This window comes from Paramormyrops kingsleyae, chromosome 3 (assembly GCF_048594095.1).
Source record: "Paramormyrops kingsleyae isolate MSU_618 chromosome 3, PKINGS_0.4, whole genome shotgun sequence".
Lineage (NCBI taxonomy): Eukaryota > Metazoa > Chordata > Actinopteri > Osteoglossiformes > Mormyridae > Paramormyrops > Paramormyrops kingsleyae.
This window is the reverse complement of record NC_132799.1, coordinates 19,162,481-19,187,313: the sequence shown is the minus strand read 5'-3', so window position 1 is coordinate 19,187,313 and position 24,833 is coordinate 19,162,481. Positions and strand designations below refer to the sequence as shown.

The 24,833-nt window shown below is 48.8% G+C and overlaps 1 protein-coding gene across 6 annotated transcripts in view; it reads left to right on the top strand.

Annotated features, from left to right (window-relative positions):
• birc6 (baculoviral IAP repeat containing 6) overlaps nucleotides 1-24,036 on the top strand; it is a 77,411-nt gene extending 53,375 nt beyond the window's left edge. For all 6 annotated transcript variants that reach the window (XM_023803608.2, XM_023803617.2, XM_023803598.2 and 3 more), the window contains 11 exons: nucleotides 931-1,095; nucleotides 1,171-1,336; nucleotides 14,005-14,239; nucleotides 15,989-16,134; nucleotides 16,625-16,735; nucleotides 16,991-17,208; nucleotides 17,456-17,617; nucleotides 17,965-18,042; nucleotides 18,556-18,744; nucleotides 22,341-22,475; nucleotides 23,284-24,036. In XM_023803608.2, coding sequence (XP_023659376.1) covers nucleotides 931-1,095; nucleotides 1,171-1,336; nucleotides 14,005-14,239; nucleotides 15,989-16,134; nucleotides 16,625-16,735; nucleotides 16,991-17,208; nucleotides 17,456-17,617; nucleotides 17,965-18,042; nucleotides 18,556-18,744; nucleotides 22,341-22,475; nucleotides 23,284-23,463 — 1,785 coding nt within the window. In that variant the 3' untranslated portion in view covers nucleotides 23,464-24,036. The remainder of the gene's footprint in view (nucleotides 1-930; nucleotides 1,096-1,170; nucleotides 1,337-14,004; nucleotides 14,240-15,988; nucleotides 16,135-16,624; nucleotides 16,736-16,990; nucleotides 17,209-17,455; nucleotides 17,618-17,964; nucleotides 18,043-18,555; nucleotides 18,745-22,340; nucleotides 22,476-23,283) is intronic.
• The last annotated feature ends 797 nt before the right edge of the window (nucleotides 24,037-24,833 follow it).

The window sequence follows — 24,833 nt, the reverse complement described above, 5'->3', positions numbered from 1 at the left end:
GTTTTTTTGACAGCCAAATCCATTTCAACACACCAATAAACTGGTGATAGCAAACAGTAGGTACTGCCTTGGATTTCTGCCCCTCTTTCTTGTGCTTTTGTCCCAACATGCAACACATTCCCTATGTGGCAACACAGTGACATGGAGGAGTTAATTCCTAAAAAGAATTTGACATCGACTGTATTTGTTCGGATTTTCCAAAACAGACATGGTGCAAACAACAGTTATTTGCATGTCAGATGGCAACACAACAAACTTTTTTTAACCACCTCAAAAGAAAACACCTGAAAGAGTAGGCTGTCATTTTTTGTTTTAGGTTTTATTGTTATAGGGCTATATTTCTTACAATAGCGTGTACTGTTCATTAACTGCAAAACAGTCTTAAATACCAACCTGAAAAAGAATTTTGATAAGATTGTGGATCGTGACCCTGCCCTAAAATTCTCCCTCCCCTACTTGAATGTGTCTTTTCTGTTTCTGTCTGTTTGTTAGTCTGTGTGTGTCTGCAGCATGCGTTTGCTCACAGGTCATTGGCATCAGTGTCCCGCAGCCAGCCTCTCAGAGCCAAGGGGTGCCTCTTCAACAATGATCACCATATTACACAGATTTTTACCGGTTTTATGAACTTCCTGCATATTTCGAGCACCTGAAGGACTCAGATCTTGCTCCACGTTTAAAATATCAGAATGAGGTGCAGAATTTGTCATGTGATTCTGCTTTCAGAGGAGTTTCTCTGGGTTGAGTGGAGATCAGCTCGAATGTACCTATAATTGTACCAATGAAGGTACTGTATGCTATCAACTAATGTGCTGACCTGTCTAAGAGCCTGAACCCATGGTGCTGAGCAATGATGCGACTGACCCGCAAGCGAGTGTGCCGGTGCCCCTTCTCGGCATAGCGCTCACCCCTGACTTGATCCTTTGTTTACAGCCTCAGGTGTCCAGTGGGCATGCCGCAGGCACTGGCGAAGAGCAGCAGCTATACTGGGCTAAGGGCACGGGCTTCGGCACGGGCTCCACAGCGTCAGGTTGGGACGTGGAGCAGGCCCTGACCAAGCAGCGGCTGGAGGAGGAACACGTCACCTGCCTGCTGCAGGTCAGCACCCTTCCCTCCCCCATCTGCTGCATGTTCACAAACAAGAACCTAACAGCCTCTGTGCTTGGGCCCCAGGTGCTGGCCAGCTACATCAACCCTGCAGGCTACGTTGGCTCTGGGGAAGCCCCCCCAGGGGATGCCCGGGGCCACAACAACACCGCCCTGCCTTCAGTGCTCCAGGAGCTGCTTAGCCAGTCCTGCCTGATCCCGGCCATGTCCTCTTACCTGCGCAATGACTCTGGTGAGCCACTGGCATCTTGCTGTCCAGCCCTGTCAATACGTCTGCTCCACTCAGCATGCAACATAATGGAACAGTGAGGCTTTATTCATTCTCAGGGGAAATTGTGTTTTTGCCCCATCCTATCTTGCTCTCAATAAGAGACAGACTTGTATACATGTGAGAGCAAGCCTGAGGGATCACAGCATATGGTCAGCCAGTATGCAGTGCCCCTGGAGCCCGGGGGTAATGGCTTTGCTCAGGAGCCCCACAGGGCATCAGTCTGTCGCCCCCCAGATTCGAACCAGCAACCTTCTGTTTACAGGCACAGAGTCCCAACCTGCAGAGCCACAAACTGCCCAAAAAAGGGGATCCTTGGAAATCACTTAGAGCTGTTCAGCTGCATACACCCTTACAGTACAGAAGGTGCAAAGCGCTATCAGCACAGACCAGCTAGCTCCCAAAGGTTGTAGGATCTCAGAGGAGGGAGCTATATGGCTGGGTGGGGATGGTCTTCTGTTGGGAGTCTTTAAAATATCATTCATTTATGCAGGCAGCTGTTTCATTCAGGTTTTTCTGGTCAAATGCATTTGCCAAAGTCATCCTGAGACCCAGGGTCCATCAGGTGATGAATCTATGTGCCTCCATCCAACTGGCAACTGGCAAGCTGACGGCAGCACCATGATCTGGCTGGACTGATTTTGGCATCAGTAGGCAGTAGACTGGACGGCAGATTTAAATAGAGGCCTAGCCTTTAATTAGTGTCTGTTTTCTTGTCATTCTGCTTTGATTACTTTGAGGTGGCCTGGGTTTAATTGCTGCTGAGGAGGCAGACGGTTGTGCTCCTAGTCAATACTGGAGCTGATTCCTCAGCGGGGTTAGTGACTCTGAGGCCTGCAGCTTCTGCCAATATGGGATGTCTTTTGTCAGGTCCAACTGGTGCTATCCTGTGAAGTTGCACAGAAGCTTGCCATCGTGGTTCATCCTCTGTTGAGTCGAGTATCGATGGCTGTCAACAAGTCGCCCATCCCATGCAGAGCCCCTGTGGGTTTCACTGTGGCTCATCCTCTGTTGAGTTTCTGCATGTTTGCCAATAGCTTAGCTGACAGGTAACTTTACCTAAGTCGAATGTGGTTAAGTTGCATAGAAGGACCATGTGGAATAAGAAGTGGTCACAGAGGGACCTGTCTGCCATTCCTGTCATGTTCCTGTTGTGGTGAGCCCGGTATCATGCCCAGCCTTGCATGTGGTGTAAGAATCGGACAGATCTCTGCAGGTGTCTGCATATCGCAGCTAAACTGCAGGAAATGTGTCCCCTGCAGCCATTCTCACATCCTAACTGATTTGATGGGAGCACAGCACCTGAGACTGGTCACTACGCTGATGGTGCAGCTGGGGATCGGTGATCCCAGCTGTGCAAGAGCCACCAGTGGGCAGCTGTGGCCAGCAGAAGGAGATTCATAGACAGTGGCTTTGTGCTGCTTTTGTGATGTGATTACCAAAGCTATTACTGAGCCCTCCTCTCAGGATGGCTTTCTGGTATTTTCAGGTCTCATTTTTAAACACCAAGCAGACAGACAACTCCCCGGCACACCTTCACTCTGCTCGGTTCCTCTTGGTCTCACGTTCTGTGATTGTTTGCCTGGGCTGTCTGGCACTCAGCTTGTCAGGTCTGCCTGTTTCTCAGTGGAATCCCTGAACTGCTAACCATAGGTAGTTTTGCTCCACCTGGGTCACCCCTAGTACTGTGGGGCTGCAACAAGTTCAGGTCCTCCTGTAATTGAAGTCGGAGTCTGATGTAAAAAGGGCTCTCAATGAGCTGGTGTGGTTGTGTGAGGAGGGTTTTTCTGCCTGGCCCCGCCCCCTCCCTCAGTGTGCGTGCGATGTGTGGTTATTCATGGCTTAATCAGGCTGTCTTCTGCAGAGTGGCTTTTCTCGTTCGCTTGTGTTAATGATGCTGTCTGTACATTGACCTTTCCTGTGATTTGGGGGCTCTGTCCTGGATGAGTGCACTTAGGCCCCCCACTTCTCCCCCTGTAGGCATGTGGGTAGGGGGCCTCCCAGATTGTGCTGTGTGTATCTGCGGTTGATGATCCTCGCATACCTTCTGTCTGTATGGTAACGGCTTTTAAATGGCGTCGTCCATGGTGGTTTAGCGCTTGTAACCCGACAGATGGGTCATTATGGCCTAGATTTAATTTCCCCATTTGTCACTTTGTCTGGAAGCATCAGTACCTCTCCAGCTCAGCCCCGCCGACACCCCCCAGCCCTGAAAACAGAATCATGGACAGCATACACCCGGAATGACTGATGGTGCCATAAAAATGAGCCCCCGCCCACACACACACATGTACACATACATGATAGACAGATCCGTACTGATGCATGATCACACAGCCTCGCTGCTCTCTCACGTGCTGCACCTGCCCCCCAGCGCCTACGTTGGCAGCATGAGCCATATCTAAGCCCCACATATTAGACCCCCACTACCTGGCAGTCCTTCAAACACCCCCCCCCCCCCCCCCCCCCCCCGCATGGCACATGGGGGTGGAGCCATTGTAACCTCCTCCATCCCTCACTGCACCCATTTCTCCATAGCAACCATTGCATCCACACCTCATGTCTGCACGGCAACAACACAGAGCGCACGCTGGGGTATATCTGCTTTTATTGTTCAAACATCCTATAGTACAGAACATCTAGAGTTATGGTATTTAGAAAAGCCCCTTCGGTACAGGTTGAAACAAGGGCACACAGGTGCCTTTCCTCTGCCCTGTAAGTCAAACAGATGCATGGAAAAATGGACGGCTCACCGCACCTGGGGGGGTCACTGCGTCGAGGAGCACACCATATCTCGGCAGTCTTTTGGGAAAATATCTGCGCCCCCACCAGGTCTGTCCACCGTTCCTGCTCTCTGGAACGGCTCATAAAGGCCGGGGTAGAAGCATGAAGCAAAGGCTGGTGTGTGCCCCTTGCCTGCTCCGACACAGCTGTCCAGCCACCAGGGGGTGCCACTCGCGCTACAGAGAAGCCTGTCTTTTGTTTCCCTTTGGCGAGTCCTGTAAATCCAATTTGTTGAATCCTCCTTGTTTACTCTTTATAATCCACTTTAAAAATGCTGTTTTCAACGTGAGTCGTCAGTCAGACGATGTCCGTGGGTAGCGGCCGTGCGCCTGGCTCCAGCTGCTGTTATCTCACCCCTGCTGTGCGTTCCTGTCCTTTCTGTCCAGGGTGGCCGACCATGCCGCCCTACTCTGCCTGTCCCCCCTTTCCCCCCGCGTCTCTCTCCTCACTGATGAGGGGGGGGAGCAGTCCTTCACAGGGTGGTGTAGATGTAAACAAACACGATGACAAAGAGGTTGAGGAAGGTGCCGATGATGCCTAGCATGGCCAGGATGGACTCTTCTTGCTCCTCCTTGCCCTCCAGCGCCCGCACCTCCTCGATGGTGATAACTGTTGTTCCCATGGCGGCGGTGGATATTCTTCCCAGGATGCTGGCCCTTACCGGTGGGGGGATGGGGGGCCAGAGCAGCAGGGTCTCTCTCCGTCGACTGTCGACAGCGGGGCTGCAGCCGCTGCCACTGCAGCTGCCGCCGGCGGGGGATTAGCTGCTAGCGTGCTCCGGGACCACGCAAGCTCTGCCTGGAGCGCTCAGGGGCGACCCGTCATGGTCGCTCATCCCAGCGATTCCTTGCCGAGGCGCACGCCTTAACGAGCTGCCTGTAATTCACGCTCAAGCGTCTGCCAACTCGGTCTGTTTGACCCATTGTTAGAGACGCGAGCACACGATAGCGCACACAGTCCTCTCGCTCACACACTCCCGCCCTCTCTCTTTTGCTCTCTCTCCCTCCCTTGCATTTCTCTCTCTCTCTCTCTCTCTCTCTCTCTCTCGCTCTCTCTCTCATACACACACTCGCATATGCACATGGAGCACAGGGATTGTTTGCAGATGTAAATAATGACCAGGGGGTGGGGGCCACCAGCTTACCCTTAGGCGTTTGAGGAGCAGGGTGACATATTTTTGGACGCTGTCCGGGGAGCTGCATGAGGCGTGCTTAGCCATGGAGGGGGAGCCCTCCACTGCTCGAATACTGTCTGTCGCTCCTAGGAACGCCCACCCCTTGGTCGTGAATGTGGTGGATGGGCTACTTTCCCCCAGCTCTGTGATGGCTGTGGGGAAGGTGGATAGTGTTCGTGGCTGCTGAGGGGACTCCCACGTTGCCAACTATGTGGCTGAGCTACAGCTCTCCGACGCAGGGGCTCTAGGCATGACATAGGATGTGACCTGCGCTCTGCCTGTGGAGTGAGGAAGAGGTGGAGGAGGACAGAGAGAGAGACTGGAGAAGGGGGGCCCAGGGCAAGCAGTTCTGAGAATGGCTTATCATCAGAGCAGCCCGCCCCCTCCGCAGCCAGTGTGTTCCCCATTTGCAGCAGGAGCCGCTGGAAGATCTGTGCACAGAGGCTCCACCTGCCTGCGGTTTCACGCCATAGCTGTTAGCGGGTCCCAGGCTGCCTGGGGGCCTATGTGTTACTGCTGTCATGCACACAGAGACCCCCTACCCCCAGAGATGAGTCAGATGTATTTTCCCCCCTAACTTTCAGCTCCCACATTCCCTAGAGGGTATGAGGCTGTAGGCTTTGTTGTGTTTAATTTGCCTTGCTCTGCTTCTGCATTCAGCATTAAATATGGGGTGTTTCTCAGTACCTAGAACGCAAAGATATCATATTTGTGGTCTTTGCAAGACAGGTCTTGCTAACTTACCTCCCAAGAACGAACTTAGCGTGCAATGAATCATGGGATTGGTCTCGTCTAGCGAGGATGCAACCCATGCATCTTTGGGCGTTTTTCCACTGCACCAGGTACCGTACTTTCGGTACTTTCATAAAGTGCTGAAAGTATGGTAGGCTACTTCTCTCGTGTCGGTTTTCCACTGGCGTAAAAAATGACCAAATGACATCATCAGTGACATCGTCACAACGCGCAGCTTAAATCATAATAAAAATTAAAAAAAAACAGCTCAAAATTAAAACTAACAGTTTAGGCTGGAAAATGCGGTTTATTGTTATGTCAGCTTCTATCACAGTATAAGATTCCGTAATATCCAAATTGCATGAATGCTGCCATCATTTATATTTACGTAGGTACACTTACTTTGGCTAAGCCGATCAAAGCAGAAAGAATTAGCTTACTGCTAATTCAGTCTTTTGAAAGCAAACATTATTTAATTATGTTTTTTGATTTTCAAGTGGCATTGTTCGGTGTTTCGCGTGTGCCCCATTTCTTCTTGGTATTACGGTGTTCCGGGCAATTCAGTTTCCCTATGTTTCTCCTGTCTATCAGGAAATAATGTTTCCCCTAATATTAAAGCAGAGGTATATGAAATGTCTGAAAATCACTCTGGTACATTATTACATGTGAATACAGTATTGTTATTAGTACCGAGGCCCAGAGTTGCTGTATACCTGTTTTAACAGGGGGGGACCAAATATCCTGGATGTCAGGAAATAATGTTTCTCCTAATATTTAGGCAAAGATGTATGTGAGATGTCTGAAAATTACTCAGGTACATCATTACATACAGTAGATCGTCACGCATAATATAGTCTTATAAGCAATACTATACCGTTTTCATCAAGAAATATCTCTATCCAGCGAATTAAATAATTTAATTTATTATCTGTAAAAACAAAAAACATCGAAAAGGCACGTGATGTTTTAAAATATACGGCTTGTTTACCTCAAGGGCTTCGTAAAAAGACATGAAAACAACAGCGAAACCGTATACAAATCAGCGCGCCACAGGGGAAACATATACGGAAACTGAATTGCCCGGAACGGCAAAAGCTTTTTTATTTCTAGTCGTGCCATCCAAATCCCGCTGGATCTGTTTATCCGACCATGTGGCGATTAAAGCCTGTATTTCCTCGTTTGTCCATCCTTCCGTTTTACGTTTTTTATATTTTTATTTCTACTGCTTTTTATTTCGTTTCTCGCTGTTCGCTGTGTGTATTTTCTGTTTCAGTGGCAGGCTATTTGCATAACCAATCGACAGCAAATACGTTTGTAAGTCCCACCCCAAAGTACCGAAGTACCAAAGAAGTACCCCAGCTGGTTTGGCACTTTCGGTACTGGTACTCAATGGAAAAGCAAAAGTACCGTACTTTGTGCGGTGGAAAAACGCCCTTTGATATTTGGGGCAGGGCAAGAATGGCACCCAGGGATTTTTACAGACTTCTGCCAACTGGTTTTTGGCAATGGCAGATGACGTAAAACAGATACACAAGAACACAAGTTCAGTAAGCATGCATATTGAGAAGCATCAATTGTGTTTCTCTCCAGGGAGACAATAGCATGTTTCCTCCATGGTCCTTTCTGGCCCTCTATGCTCTTCCATGCACGCATGAACTGTAGATTATTTCCTACCCCAGATGATTTGCTTCAGATATTTCTTTATATCAGTTTTCTCAAGAATACTCTGATACTGAGTTACCCGGAGCAGCCAGTCAGTCACCTCTCTGTAGGTTCAACAGCAGGGCCTTTACCTGACCTTGACCATAGCTCACTGCTTACAGATAACAGTCTGTGCGTGTGGTTTTGTGTGTGTCTGTTCCGTTTTTCTTATCAGCCTCACAGAGAGCTTGCGCATTTGAATTACCCTGTAGGGAGATCGAACTGTGCTGTAAATTCTGACTGTTTGAACCTTTATTTAATCATTCATTTAATCTGGAGAAGTGTAAGGGGCACACCAAAAGGACTGGATCAGTGTTAGGGATGTGTAATGTGGGTGGTGGGTTTCTTTTTCTGAAAATTATGGATGATTTAACCCTCTGGGGATGAGGGCATCGTCGGCAATGCTGCGTATCTTTCTTGTGTATTTCAGTTCATAACTCGCTGAAATCTTATTGTAGAAACATGAAGAAAACGCTGACTAAATCCGTAATCTGTCTTCTTTTCAAAACATCCATTGTCGGAAGTAGTATTTGTCGGAAGTTTTTAAAATTAGGTTAAATAGGCAAAAAAACATGTGACCTTACTTTGTTTTACCTACATCGGGGGTGTGTAGTGCTGCTCTCACCCGAAGATCACTATTCACATTCTAAATAGCCGCATTACCACGTATTCAAATCGCATTCGCATGGTAATTTGATGAACAATGCAACAGTGAAACGCGATCCAGATACATCCCCACCAGCACCATAAAAGGGGTGGAGGATGTGACCAGGTGTCAATGGCTCATTCATACACATGAGAGCTCCTACATATTCAATGGAAGGAGACCAGAAATATTGATATGAGTTCGTTTTTCTTATTTATCCAACTGAATGTTGCAACTACATCATTTAGTCATCTTCATGTACCCGATACTTTGGTGATCAGACTTCTTTGACATCAAGCAAAATCAAGGCTTTGAGAAGAAAAAAAACTAACTGAAGCAAAAGAAATGTCATCTCAAAAGTAAAATTTATAACTTGCAAACACGATTGGTCTTTTGATAATTTTTGTTTGTTTGTTTACGCTGCCAGCTTTCTCGCTTGCGCTGCCTGACTTTTTGCTTTTGCTTAACTTTTGCTTTTACTTTTTAACGTTAGCTAACTTGCTAATGTTAACCTTATTTTCCACTTTTATTTCCTGTTAGGGAGAGTACAGTGCTTTTACATGAATTCAAGTGTACTTGAATATATATGCACTTACATATCTATACAGAGATGAACAGTGAATTCTCAGAGAATTGTGGGAGTGCTGGGATGTTTGGTGCATGCTAACCTTTGTGCACTACAATCTCCTCAGTTTGAATTACAGTGTGTCACACGGCCGTGCTGTGGTTATAGAGTCTCCAGTGTGTTAATCACCATTGCGTGCCCTGAGAGACAGCCCCTACCTTGGATTGGACACTCGCTTCTCCGTCTGGGAGTTGTGCATATAACAAATTGCAAGCGGATATTGGTGCTTAATTGCTTACACTGACATTTATGGATAATTGGAAGGTTTTACTTTCTGCTAAATGCCTTAAATTTGCACCACGGTGCTGCTACATCAGCAGTGGAACATTCTGGAGTTTGTTTATACACTTTTCATTCTGCCTCTTTGGCTTTAATTGCCAGAATATCGAGGGGTTGACGTAAAGATGTCCCGCAGCCCGTGTGAGATTGTGGGAAGCAGCAGAGGGATGTTTTGCTCTTTTAATCCGGCCCCATCATAGGCTTAGAGCGGCCTGTGTGGCCTGCCGCATGCAGTCGCAACACAAGCACTGGATGTGACTCAGGAGACCCATATGACCAGCTAGACCTGGAAGATTGCAAGTTGTGTTTTTGAAATGCTGATGGGCTGGTTTTGAAAGCTTGGTGATGGGCAGTGGGGTGGTGTGGGGTGGGGGCTCTGTCCTGTCCTCGGGGTTGGGGAGGTGTGTGTGGGAGAGAGCCGCTCATGGGTCTGCAGGCGCATGTGATTGCTGACACCCTGTATGGCTGGGGGGCCCGTCTGTCTCAGATGAGGTCCATTTCAATCAGCACAACAAAACCACTGTTGTCAGGGGAACACTGTGCTCCTTTGGGGGGGGGGGGGGGGTGTTGTGATGGTTAAAACTTCACACTGTCTGTTAGTGACAAATTTCTCCCAGAGTGATGAGCATGAAGCTGTATTGAAAGGGAGAAAGTCACATGCCTTTTTGGGTGTGGGAGGGGGACAGTTTATTGGAATTTACCCCATGACCTGCCCTGCTTGAGATTATTCAGCTTTGTTCCTGGTTCCTGTTCTCTCCATCTCCCCATACCTCCGCCAGAGCCCTCCCTTTGGTCAGTCACACCCAGGATCCTAACCACCTGCCTGCCCATATCCGTGTTTTTCCCTTGGCTTGTGTACATCTGGGGCTCTGCGGGTCCGCTTGCAGGCACCTGGTGTCTGCCCCCCTGTCCCTACTTCCATCCCTCCGCACCATTGTCTTCATGAGCCCTCACCCTTCATTGGGCCAAATCACTGCTTATAAACATGTGCTTTCAAAGGCATTGTTTGGTGTTGAAACATTGGCATATTTATATAGCTGCTGTTGCCGTGGCTGCCTGGTAAATGGGCAGATCAGGCAGGATTTCTTTTGTCCAATTGGGATAAGAGGGTAAGGGTCCCCCAACAGGTGCCCTTTCCTATATAGTGTAAAAAGCATCTTGTGCTGCGAAATGCCAAACACCAGCCCGCTTTAATGAGGCGTCTGGTACCTGGCCCCCCTCTGCTGGGGGGGCGGGCCTTTGAAAAGGGCGAGCTCCCTTCCCCTGGCACACATCGCACGTTCCCTGCTACGTGGCTTCATTTTTCACTTGGAAATGTTAAGGCTCCTTGGAGTTTCAGCACTTGGGCTAAACGAACACAAAGACATCTTAACACTAGTATGGGATCATTTTTCACTGAGGGGGGTGATTAGAGGTCGTGCTTGTTAGGAGGAACAGGAGGTCATCTTTAATAGAGCTTGGGTCGGCTGAATCAGTTAATTCTATTATTCATTTGAAGGTCTATGGAGGCTGCCTGGTAGTGAGTCACAGGTCTATCTTAGGCCCGTTGGGACATCCTCGCCCTCTATCGAGAGACTGAGGGAGGAGCTCTCAGGCCTCTTGGGATGCCCTTGCCCCCCTAGTGGGTGACTGAGGGAGTGGCTCTTGGGCCCATTGGGATGTCCTCGCCCCCTAGTTGGGTGACTGAGGGAGCGGCTCTTGGGCCCGTTGGGATGTCCTCGCCCCCTAGTGGGTGACTGAGGAAGTGGCTCTTAGGCCTGTTGGGATGCCCTTACCCTCTAGTGGGTGACTGAGGAAGTGGCTCTTAGGCCTGTCGGGACATCCTCACCCCCCTAGCGGGAGACGGAGGGAGCGGCTCTCAGGCCTGTTGGGATACCCTTGCTCCCTAGTGGGTGACTGAGGGAAGTGGCTCTTAGGCCTGTCGGGACATCCTCGCCCTCCATCGGGAGACTGAGGGAGGAGCTCTCAGGGCCTTCGGGACACCTCTCCTTCTCCTTAATTGACAAGCACAGTCCCCCTCCCCAGCCCAAATCGTTCGCCTGGGGCAGTAATGTCGTAGCTCTCAGCATCTGTTAACGTGTGAGGTCGCCAGTCGGTGGGCCTTCCCCCAAGCGCAGTGAGACCTCAGGGAGGAGGCGCTGTCATGAATTATGCAGCCACCACTTCACAGGCTCGAGCAGACTAATCTACTGGCCCTCCTCCTGGGAAGGGGAGTAGGGGGCTCAGTCTGCCTCCTGCCCAACACTAGCCAGGAATACTGGGGGTGGGATTTAGCTGCATGCCGCATGCCGTGCTCCCGTCAGGAGTGCACTAATCTGACCGCATGCACTGGCTGTTCACTGGCCAAGCTTGTCTAGGAGAAATGTGCTTCTGCTGGATTCACTTTATTTGCTTTGTGTGATTTGTTATGTGTATGTGCTCTGTGTGTGGAGGGCATGGTGATTGGACAGATAGGACCTTTGTTATTGGCTGTCTGGGTCACCAGCCCACATTGATGTGATGGTGGGGACAGTACTATCACTCCTTGCCGTCCAGCTCCAGAAACCACCTGCACACCCGCCTTAATTAAATGAAAGTGAAAAGGAACTCGTATGGTTTTGAAGCCAGGCAGCTTGTAACAGTTACATAAAAGCAGGTGTCTTCCAGCCTGCCTCGTCATGCTGGGGTGATGGTACACTTTGGGCTATGTGCCCTGAAGGACTTCCACGTCCACCTGCTGGTGAGTGGTGATATTGTGCCAGGCCTTGCTCAGGATCCTCATCCAATTTCTTCATGCTGTGTGAGTTAAATGACATGGAATAGAAAATTGGTGGTGCTCAATATTTCCTATTTAATGGCCCATTAGTTGTTGCCTATTCTTGGATTGAGTTTTTTGAGATTTTAAGGCGACACCGAGATGAGCTGGATATCGCTAACGATTCGGCCGGCCTGCCTGTGGATGCTTCATACACGGCTGGATCCTGAGTGCTGAACGTGTGGCTTTGTCTGCTGGAGGTGCCATTTGTCTGCAGCAAGGATACCTGGCTGATATTTGCTTGGGGCTTTATGACTGGAGCTGCTTCCAGGATATATATATGTGTGTGTGTGTGTGTGTGTGTGTGTGTGTGTGTGTGTGTGTGTGTGTGTGTGTATTAGGTTTACATTACATCGTTGGGACCAAATGTTCCCCAGAATGTGATGAAAACCTCTTATTTTGATGTTGTAGGGACAATTTTTCAAAAAAACTGAAAAAGTCTCGTATTTTGTTTGGTTATAACCTTATGGTTAAGGTTAAGGTCGTCATGTTGGGACTAGAGTTTTCCAGATGTTTTAATATTACGTGTGTGAGAGTAAGAGTGAAAAAGAGTTTACCTGCATATATCAAGGCAGCTCTGTCTGGCTACTTCTGTCCATGTCACACTCTGCCAGCCTATCAGGAGCGCTATCTTCAGGCTTGAAGAACGACCTGGTGTGCTTGGGTCTGGTGGACCTTCCCCCTGTCACACAACTGCCATTACGGAGACTCCAGAACTCTGTCCCAGGCTGCCTTTGAGTGGAGCAGTGGTCTTTCGCCGATGTTACAGGCTGGTTCTTTTTCAGGTCCCTATTGACACCTCTGAGGCCTCATTCCAGCAACCCCCCCCCCCACTCTATTATTCTGTTCTCGCTGGTCTGTCAATGGTGATGCCACTTCTACCCGGTAACAAGCTGCATCTATTGCTGCACCTGCCCCCCCCCCCCCACGACATGTTTACGATTCTGTGTGGCCTCCCTCTGTCGTCGCCCACTAGTCCTTGGCCCCCTCTGTGACAAGCCGCTCTTGCTTCCCCATCACGTTGTGTTGCCATGCGTCACTGTACTCAGAAGATGATGGTGTTAAGGTGAGTCAGGCCCCTGGAGCATGATAGTGAGTCACTGGCTGCTCCATGCACGCGTGAATGCACCAACGCCATTCCCTGTGGGGTAGATGGGGCTGCCCCCACCGTGCATACTGTCCTGGGCCGAGCCTGATTAGGATTTTTTGCGTTTGTGGCACTGCTTATGGCGGAAAGACATAAAATGAGGTTTCCGGGCGCCGTGAACAGGCTGAGCATACTCCGGGTCAGTGCAACGGGCCAGTTCTCGGCAGGATCATGATGACAGACGGACTTAGCGGCTCGTGGACTGAGATGACTGTAGGTCTTGAGCAATGACCTGCTTATCTCGCCATCTGGGGTGCTGTTGCTGGGCCTCTCTGTTCGTTACACTCTGACCCCTGTCCCCTATGATGTAACATAATTATCAGGGGATGTGATGGGGATGGTGACCTTGGAGGTTCCCTTTGGGGTGGGGGTTAGAAGGGTCCTGCTGAGTGGGGGGATGTATTTTGGCATTCAGATACTCCCCTGATCCTGTCAGCTTGCTAGGTGCACTGTTTAAAAGGGTTTTGCTAGGCTGTCGTAGCAACTACAGGCCCCTGCTCTCTAACAGCCACCCGGTGGCTCGTCACTCACCTGCCAACACCTTCCTGTTCATCTCACCTCCTCCCGTCTCTCTGCTGGGTTTAGCCTCTTCCAGTGCATGGCCCTCTTTACCGCAATGAGAATGAGACAGTCACTGTCACTCACCATCGCTTTTTGGGCCCACTTCTGCCAGTGAAGAGTTGATTGAATGACAGTGCTGTGAGCCGTTGTGTTCTGATTGGCTGCTCTTTGTCCCCTTCCCGTCTGCAGTGCTCGACATGGCGCGGCATGTGCCACTGTACCGCGCCCTATTAGAGCTGCTCAGGGCTATCTCCACCAGCACGGCACTGGTGCCTCTGCTGCTGCCGCTGACGGGCGACTCGGCTGAGCGGGCCGAGGAGGAAGAGGAAGGGGAGGGGGATGAGCACTCCGAAGGCCAGACCTCTGTGGGCATGCTGCTGGCCAAGATGAAGACGTGCGTGGACACCTACACCAACCGGCTCAGGTGAACTGGGATCCCCTGGCATGGATACAGGACCCACGAGGGAGTGGTGGAAAGAGAAGCTAAAGATGGGTTTTACCAAAGGCTCAGGGGCACAGGTGGAGCCATCATTAGCCCCCCATGTTTACTTGCTGATGTGCAGGGCCCTTTCCTGGCCCTCTGGTTCTCAGCCCATGATGGTGTCCAGTGTAAATGCCTGTTTCTCTGGCCATAATAAACAAGCTGTGTGAGGGTGGTGGGCGTGTGTGTATGCAGGCATGAGTGTGGGTGTGCGCAGTTTGTATGCACTACATTGTGGGTTCAGATTTTCCAATATTGTAGTAAATCCTCTTGGGACTGGGATATACTTCACACGATGCATATTCAACGCAAGCAGTGTACTGACTCTACTTGGGCGCATAATTTTTTGTCTATCTGGAGAATTAAAGGTCAGGTTCACCAGGCGGCAGTGTGAGAGAATCATCTCAGTAGGCTCCTTTGTTTCCGGTCTCACTTGTTTGTATGTGGTTGTGGCATGAAATGTTGCACAACTGCTGCCTCCACAGCAAGCTGCTAATTTTCAGAGGTGGAGATTTCAGGTCCAGAGAGTACAAATCCAGCCCAGGATTTTGTTTCAACCAACCAGTTGAGTACTCTGTGACTGACTCTTTATACGCAACTGGTTGGTTGAAACAAAATCCTGGGCTGGATTTGTACTCTCTGGACCTGAAATCTCCACCTCTGAAAATTGAAAGTTGTGTTGCATGTTAGATATCTCATAGAAGTTAATATTTTGCGACTAGGCTGCATGATACTGGGGGAAAAACAATTTCTGCAATAAATATTGCAGTATTTATAAAGAAAACAATAGTTCAAAATAAATCAATTTCTCACAAACGTGAGATTCACGACTGATTGAAACAGCAAGGATAAAAAAGGTGCACAAATGATCAATGCAGAACATGTGCATGGCAGCCATGATGCGTACACTTATGAGTAGTGAATGCGGAGTATCAGTATAAATGAGCCCTTAGGTTTTATCTGATGGTGATATTTTTCAGGTCCCCACAATATAAACCTCAATTTAATAAAAATGTGTTAAGGCAATCAAAAAATTTAAAATGCCAAAAGTCTTGATTTTTGTTTGGATACTTATGGTTAAGGTTTAGGCTGGGTATGGGGTTAAGGTTGTCATACTTAGGGTTATGCCCATAGAAATGAATGGAGTCCTCACAATGATAAGAACACAGGAGCTGTGTGTGTACATGTATGTACGTGTCTGTGTGTGTATGTATTTGTATGTGCTTGCGTGTGTGCGTGCACCTCTGCTTCCCAAAGTTGATTTGTGACAGTGGGCTCCTCACCCCCCCCCCCACCCATCTCCGCTCTCAGTGAGCACCTCACGTCCGCCTTCCAGCTTGATCCGGTTCTCAGCCATCTATGAGCGCATGGGTCACGGCTGCATGCGCCCCTGCATTAGTAATGGCGGGTGGCTCCAGGGGCCAGCGCATCCTGAGAGCTGTCCAGGCTTGCGCTGTCCCCCATCCTGTCCTCTGTAGCAGCTTGTTAGCTCAGAGGAACGTTTGCATCAGGCAGCCAGGCCTCATCTGATGCCACTCATTAGGGACTAGCGACCAGAGCACTGCCCAGTATTAGAGAGTGATGTTTTTGGGGTACTTCCAGCAGCTTTACAGGAGTCTCCATGTGTTACATGCCATTTGTCAATGTGCTCTACCAGTGTACCAAACTCCATATGCTTTCGGCGCCTGCCAGGTCAAAGAAGGACAAGAGCAAAGGAGTGGTGAAGGCAGACACCTCGGACCCGGAGCCGGAGGGCCTGACGCTGCTGGTCCCAGACATCCAGAGGACAGCGGAGATTGTCCATGCAGCCACTACCAGTCTGCGGCAGGCCAACCAGGGTGGGGCTTCAGCAGGCACTGTGCCTTCCAGTCTTTTAGATGCTTCTCATACCCTTATGATACATTCCCATAATGTATGAAATAGGCATAATGCAGAGCATACAGTATGTTAACTGGTTTAATAGGGACAAGCTGGAAATCCACAAATCTGCCTAAGCAGAGCATGGCCCCTAGCTGGGTCGCCTGGCTGTGTCTCCTGTGGGGCGGTCAAGCCCTGCTCTCCGAGTCCAGGTGTTTAGTGTCAGTGGGAAGGGGCTCATAAGCGACCCTTTAAAGGTGTGATTGAGTATATAGCCCCCCACCCCCCAGCAGTCTTATTAGCTGCGCTGATCTCGCTAACTTGCCGTGTGCACATCGGTGGTTGCTGCTGATATATGGCGCCTGATTGTTGTGCCGCAGCTCCGCCAGAAGTATTTCCACGATGAAGAACGTTGAATTCCCCCCATGCCCCTCGACCTGGCTTATCTTTCGTGCCTTTTTCCCTGCACAGAGAGGAAGTTGGCAGAGTCTTCCAGGAAGGCTGCAGGCCGGCCCAAGCAGCTGTCTATGCTACGTTCCCTGGAGGACAAGTACGTTGCAGCCATGAAGAAGCTGCAGTTTGGTGAGTTGCCAGCATGCCCAACCAGCCCTTCTTAGAATGTGGTGAGGCACGGTGGCCAGGGCCCCATCGACGGAGAAGATCAATGACACAGCCAGGAGCCACCGGGGCTAATTGGGGCTGAGTTTAATCTAAACAGGTTTGCTTTGGTTCAACTGAGTGGAGAAGATTGGCTCTTAGGTCAGGAGGGGGGAGGTTGTAGCGTGCACCTCTGAAAACAGCCCTTTGAATGCATCTTAACCCCCCTCCCCCCTGCAGACACATTCGAGATGGTGTCTGAGGATGAGGACGGCAAGCTGGTGTTCAAGGTGAACTACCACTACATGTCTCAGGTGAAGAATGCCAGTGATGCCAACAGCGCGGCCCGCGCCCGCCGCCTGGCACAGGAAGCCGTCACACTCTCCACCTCCCTGCCCCTGTCCTCCTCCTCTTCTGTCTTCGTCCGCTGCGATGAGGAGCGTCTGGACATCATGAAGGTGCGTCTTGGCGAGCAGCTCATACTCTCTTCCGGCTTGCAATGGCACGGTGTCAGCTTGTTGGGGGCAGAGCCTGAGGGGTGGGACCTCTGATTTCTGTGTGTTGACTTGTTTCTGAGCCATGTAAATGCCACCTTGATCCCTGGCTTTTCAGCTCCCCTGATGGAGGACGGCCATGTAAATATGCTGTGACATGCATATGTTGGATCACCTGATTAGCTGACGTTCGCTAATTCCCCCCCCCCAGGTCCTCATCACAGGCCCGGCTGACACCCCTTATGCAAACGGCTGCTTCGAGTTCGATGTGTACTTCCCGCAGGACTACCCCAATTCCCCTCCCCTCGTCAACCTGGAGACCACCGGTGGCCACAGCGTGCGCTTCAACCCGAACCTCTACAATGATGGCAAGGTAAGTGGGGCTGTTGCACCAGCCATGCCAAGTGTCACCTCTACCTTCTCTGACTGCTGAACCTCCTCATCATGCTGACTATTGCTGCTGTCCAACCTTCTTTCCTGAGTTGGTGTTACTGTGCTACTGTGGTGCCGTGGGTGGAGACATGCTTTGCAGTGCAGGGTCCCTTTAAACCTCACCTATTTTGGTACATAGATAAGCAGAGGGAGCAGGTCTCTCTCCCACTAGTAACAATCTGTCAGGGAACATTCATTTTCATAGTTGGAGGAGACGGCCGTGGTGGAAAGGCCCACTCACATCAGGGTCATGAATGGTATACTCACGCCGGCCCCCTCTCCCTCTAGGTGTGTTTAAGTATCCTCAACACCTGGCATGGGCGACCCGAGGAGAAGTGGAATCCCCAAACCTCCAGCTTCTTGCAGGTAAGGGGTTTAGTGTTCCTGTGGAATCAGATTTGTGCCAATATTATCAAGCAAAACTTCTTTGACATCAAGCAAAAACAAGGCTTTGAGAAGAAAAAAAACTACACCATTTAGTCATCTTCATATACCCAATACCTTGGTGATCAGATATCTGGGATCAAAACAAACTGCCATTTACTAAGTACTTTTATAATGTTTCTGCAAGTGTTCCAAACTGCATTTTCAATGTCTATACTTTGATGTCAAATTAGAAATTTAACATAAATCTTACATATTTACAATATACATTAAAATTAAGTGTAATGCCAAAATAAATATATAAGAAATAATTTGCCATGAATTAAATTTATGATATTGAAAGAAATGTGTGTTCATGCCCCAGTCAGTGAAAGTGTGTTGTGCCGGTGGACATGAAGCCAGCCTCCCCGCCCAGAGTATTGTCTTCACAGCCCGCGATCTGTCAGCCAGTCCTCTGAAAGTCGACCCCCCCCCCCCCCCCGGTCATGTGTCCAGGTGCTGGTGTCCGTACAGTCGCTGATCCTGGTGGCGGAGCCCTACTTCAATGAGCCCGGGTATGAGCGGTCGAGGGGCACTCCCAGCGGCACACAGAGCTCCCGCGAGTACGATGGCAACATCCGCCAGGCCACCGTCAAGTGGGCCATGCTGGAGCAGATGAGGAGCCCCTCGCCATGTTTCAAGGAGGTACGTTCTGGCTTAGATGGGTAGTGGGGGCAGGAGCAGGGACGTGCGTGAATGGCTGCATGCGTCTGAGAGAGGACAGATTGAGAGAACGTGAGTGGTGTTTATGAGTCTACATCTGTTGGGGGGGTGGATTTGAAGCCTCCTGCCCCAGTGGTTATTAAACACTCACCTGCATGGGGAATATTAAACAGCTATAGGCCATAAATTCAATGTTTATTAATATCCAGGTAGGTAATAACTTCAGCCCATCCACCCCCACCTCCCTTCCCGTGGTAGCAATTTTCTCTTGGCCTTGATGTGAGCTTGCATACGCACTGCATGGTCATAGCTCAGTGACAAAGTCTGGGTGTACGATGCCCATGCTCTCCCCATCACCTCCCGACCCCCCATATGAATAATAACTGTTCTCCAGAGTGGGACTTTTCCATTATTCAATGGGAAATTGGCCTGAGGAGGCAGATAAGGCCCCTGAGCCCACCCGACACTCACCTGACGCCTCATGCTCTGATGGGGGGTGGGGGACAACATGTCTCATCTCCACTGGGCCAGTCCTGCAGCAGCAGTGACTGGGAGGCGGCGAGAGAGAGGACTCTCTGTGGACTATGGATCATGGCATAGCTGGGTGAGGGGGGTGACATGCGTAGTGGTATTGTTTGCCCTTGAGGTAATTTTTTGCGTAGGTGTAATGAGGTTCACTCATCAATTTATCCCCCCATGATGGTGGCTCACCCCCCAGTGCCCCTTAGGTGTGGATTACTGGATCTGAATGAGGAAGCCCTCCCACCCCCAATCACAGTGAGTGAGTGTGTGTGTGGGGGGCGGGTGGCGGTGGCGGTAGAGAAGCACTTGGCAGCCACTGAGGTTTCCATGGTGACAGTGGCAGGGAAATTGATAATGTTCACAGGCCCCCCAACACTGAACCCCTCAGCTCCACAACAGACACCCACCCAGCTGATTAGAGGCATAAGAACAGCTCATTCAGAGTGGCCGTGGTTTTCTGTGCTTGAGGTGCTATATTCTGGGCTGTTTTAGGGGGTGTGGCCTGTTGGTGGCCTGGTGCCTGTTACACATCAGCTTGTAGGCCATCATTCTCCTGTTTATGCAAATAGAAAATGAAGTTGGGCTTTGCTGTTCAGACCATCTGTTCGGGGGGTGGGCTCGTAGATCAGCACATGCTTCTCTTCCAGCTTCCACAGCAGGCATCACACCACTGCCTCGGGGGCCATCATGGTACTACTTGGCGGGCAGGAATCCCGAAGCCTGTAGAGTGACGCGCACTCCCTGGATGGGCCCGTCTTCATTTTCATTAGCTTACCAGCTGCCTCTGGAGGATCACTGACCCTGTGCCCTTTCAGCTCTCCCAGGCTTCACTTCTTGGGGCACCAGGCTGCTTCTCCCTGCTTTACCTCTTATAACAGTGCAGATCATGCCTTCCTGTCCTTTCTCTGTGTTCCTAGTGTGACATTTAGTGTAGCATAGCTGTCAAGTCTCCCGTTTTGGCCGGGAAACTACCGTATTTTACCCCTCTTTCCCGCCGTCCTCCCATATTAGCATTTTCCCGTAAATCTCCCCTATTATAATATCATTAAAAAAAATAATTCCTCTGCCTCTCCAAACTGAACTGTCAGTAGCTTCACGAGAACTGCCACCTGCAGTAGTCTGCAGGTCATTTACAACATTAACCAGGTCATAAATGCGGAGGTTAAAATGGCAATGCTGTGTGCCAAAAACAACGTTACTTTCACCTTCTGTGACGACTTCAACAAGGATACAAAGTCTGCAACAAATCTGTATAATAAGTCATTAGTGAATGCCAGAGAGCCACATGAGTGAACATGAGAAATTAAAAGAAAATGTGTAATGAAAACCACTTGTCATTTACATTTTATTATTTTAGATTTCTTGTACACCTGTCTTAAAATGTAAGGGATACTGGAGCTTGGTTGGGGTGGTGGGGTGGCTCGCGGTGGGTGCCGGAAAATTTCCCTTATTTTCAAATCCAAAACTTGACAGGTATGGTTTAGGGGCTCAAGTCTCTGTGACTCTTGACATTCTGCAACGGCAGTTCTGGCCCTGAAGCTGCTGTGACCTGTCCAGTAGAGCCCCCCAGCCCACATGCCCCTCTGACCCATCCTGTAGAAGCCCTCAGCTCTCGTGCCACTGTGACCCATTCCGGGCTGTGTAGCTGACAGTGTTCGTATTTAAAGGCTGCTCCTGATTATAGGTTTGTGATGGAACTTTTCAGCACGGATACTAGCGCACAGCCAGACTAACTTCTTATGCTAATATAATAAAAATCAGTGTTAGCTATCATTCTTGTAGCTTTACTTTGAATTGTTCATTATTATTTAGCTGGGATAAATTAATGAGTAAATAAGTGCCTGAATTAATTTAAATAAGTTAAACTTTTGAAGATGGACCTTAATAAATAATGCTGTAGCATAATGAACCAGTCCAGAGACAGTGGCTTTGAAACAGGATGTGGATGGCAGCCTCTGAATCTCGAACTGGCCTCCTGGAGGCTGTTGCTAGAGGTCAACTCATGTGACCTGCTCAACGGCCCATCATTCTTCTGAGTCGTCAGAGCATTTGTGAAAGTTTAAGGAGGTACTGATTATGGGGTTGGTATAGGTAGCTCATCCCTGAAAACTAAGTCTGCGTAATAGATGCCTGGGAGGGAATGCCTTGTCCTCTGCAACCTTTGTAATTTTTAACTCTGCGTGAAATACTGCTTTCATATGTCCAAATACGTCCGTGTGTGTTGTGTGTGAATAGAGGCCCATGTCTCTCTCTTGCCTCTTGTCCACATATTTCCACTGCAAAAAACTGGCCCTGGGTCGAAAAAAATTGCTCTAGCCTGGCAGCACAGAAAAGCTGGTCTCAGAATTTAGAACTGTAACGTCATCAAAAGTGGGATAGGCTGTCACATCCAAGCCTTCTGCATACCCGGAAAATTAAGTCAATAAGCACTGTATTTTTTTCTGGTATTGGTGAAGGCAGTAAAACAACTTGCCGGCTTATTAGCGGAATAACATTGCATTGAATTTTTTTATTCTGTGGAAAACGAAAGATCAATTTGATGGGAAGATTTAATAATAAATCATAAATGTCTCGGGTTGAATAAATAAAATATTGTGGCAAGTAGCGAAGAGATCATGAGGCAGACAGCGAAGTTCAGTTGTTAGAGTCTTTTATTGCATGAACTTTGAAAAGAACAGTGTTAAAACAGTGAGCAAGAGTAAATTCACTCACACACACACAGACAGGGAGGCTTTAAGGAGATAAAAGTGGATACAGGCAATAGAGACAGTGCAACAAGTAATATTCTGCAAACTTCTTTTCGGTTCGGCAGCGTATTACAACTTAAAATCGGAAACAAATCAAAATAAAAAAACGGACTACATATGAACCATTACTTTACTCTCACTTCCAACTACGTAACATTTCCGTTCCATTCTTTTGTGAAACTGGTGAAAATGCCGACAGGTTCTCAAAAGGAACCATGCAAGTATCAGCACTGGCACAAGCACCAGCAATAGCACTGGCTCTGTTGGTGGAAATGAAGCATCTGACCCTCTGCTCTCTACCTCACCCAGGTGATTCACAAGCACTTTTACCTGAAGCGGGCGGAAATCATGGCTCAGTGTGAGGAGTGGATCGCTGACATCCAGCAGTACAGCAGCGACAAGAGGGTGGGCCGCACCATGTCCCACCATGCTGCCGCTCTGAAGGTATGCCCTCCCTACGCCTTATGGAGTATGCTTGGTGTGCTCTGTTCACCCCTCAGCATTATTAGTGTCGGCAGACACCCAACGCCCCTCCCCAGGGTCTCCCTTGCATGTTTGCATGCAAAGAGTAGCCTTTCCGTCAGTAACGTGCCTCAAGTAGGGCAACGATGAGGTGCTCATTAAGGTACTCCCCCCATGCATGCACACCACCTCCATGCTGGGACTCTTGCATAAGCTGATGGTCTTGTCATGCACTTGCCCCTCTCTGAAAACCTAAACTGCAGCAGGGGGGTGGGGGTGGACAGAACATTAATTATTCCCTAATTAGACGTGTTAAACAGCTCTAAGTCATGTCTGCTGGGCCTGGATGAAACTGTGCAACATTTCCAGTTCAGATACAAACGTCCACACCGAGCCTTGCAGCTGTGCTTTACTGCTGAGGCACGCAGCGTTCTCAACTGATATGTAGCTTGCCTGTGTTTGTGGGGAACAGAAGATTACTGAACCTGAGTGACTGATATGTCTGTCCTTGTGCAGAACTGTTTCATTATAATCTTGGAATACTTGGCTGGCAGGCTGCCAGGTTGAGCCCAGAACAGACTTTATTAGTAATTTTGTGGTTCTTAAAGAAAGCTAGGCATGCTTTAATGGAAATGTGGAGCCTGCTTCTTGGTCTGGTCCACGCGTAGCCTGTTTCAGTAAAGAACTGAGGTGCTGTGACCCATCAGACTATGTCATGTGGGTTAATTGCATGGCACAGTTTCTTAAGGTCTCACCTCAAACCCGCTGATCCCTTGTGCCTCCCCCACAGAGGCACACGGCCCAGCTCCGTGAGGAACTGCTCAAGCTGCCCTGCCCTGAGGACCTGGAGCCCGATGGAGAGGAGTTCTCTGATAAGAGCTCCGCCCTCATGACCCGGGAACTGCCTAACCAGGACATGGAGAAGCCAAGCGGCAGCCAGGATGCCCATTGCAGTGACAGCCAGCTCTGAGTTCTGCCCCTCCTCCCAACTCTGACGGCTATCTAATAGACTTGACGGCTTTGAAGCACAAGCCAACATTTTGTCAATATTTGTATGTAAGAATCTAATTATGTAATAGCCTAAAATAGAGGGAAAAAAAAAAACAAAACCAAGGTGAAACTGCTTAAAGGAAAATTGCAAATCCCTGAAACTATGCTATGCCCTTAAGGAAGTTCCGACAACACAAATGACCTTTTATTTACCTGTAAAGGAGTGTCAACTTTTTTGTGCTTTTATTTTTCAATTGTGAAATAACCACTGATTGGTATGTTATTAAACTTGTTTATGTATACATTGAGAGGAAATGACAGAATCTATAAGGGAAGTACCTTTAGATAAGAATGTTTACTGAATGTTCATTTTCATTCTGACTGTTAGCACAGGACAGTAACCAAGAAGATATTGATAATTCTTTAAGAAAGACAAACTTTAGAAGAAAACCACACGTTCACTTTCTTCAATTTGAAATATTCTGGTTGCCCATTTACCTTGCTTACTTGATTTCTACAGGATCCTGTAAACTTCAATAAAGGCTTAAATGGACATTCTTTACCGCTGTTTACTTGTCACACGTTTGCAGCCCAGATTACGCATGTGTTGAAATTCATACTGATGCCCCCCCGCATTTTTTTTTTTATTTGCTGGGATATGTGGGTTTTTGGGTGTTTGGGTGGGGTAGGGGGCTTTGCTTGCACTATCTCGGGGCTCCATGGATCGCCTCCAAACAGCTGACAAGCCACTTGCAAGAAGATTTCTATCTAGGATTTTCTGTCTTGGCGCAAAGAGGCGATCAGACATTACACAAGATTGTTAAAAACGCACATTGCAGGCTGGACATTTCAATACTAATCAATGAGTGTGTGTTGTGCTTAGACTGTGTGAGAAGTAGGGGTTTTATTTATTTATTTATTTTTTGGTACACTTGGACACACATTAGTCTTCTGTGGAGAAGCGCCTACAGCAATGGCGCAGACTGTGCAATCTGAATAGGCGTTTAGAAATGCTTTTCTCCTTCCTCTGGTTTGTTATAATCCCTGCACATGTGTAAGAGTGTAATCAAATATATTTTATTAAATGGATGCTTTTCATAATACAGTCCTCAGGAAGTGGTATTCCGTTTCTTTTTACGTGTGTGTGAGTATGATCATGGTACACATGGACAGCGTTAGTCTGTCATTACGGGAACAATTTTCATGTCTTCAGGCAACATTTAAGACTGCTCTGGACTAATTTCTTTCAGACTGGGCATGTGGTTGACTTAAGCATAGTCGTTTAGGAATACCAGCAGTGCATTTATCCTTCTCTCAGACCTACCATGATTAGCATATTTGAGACAACAC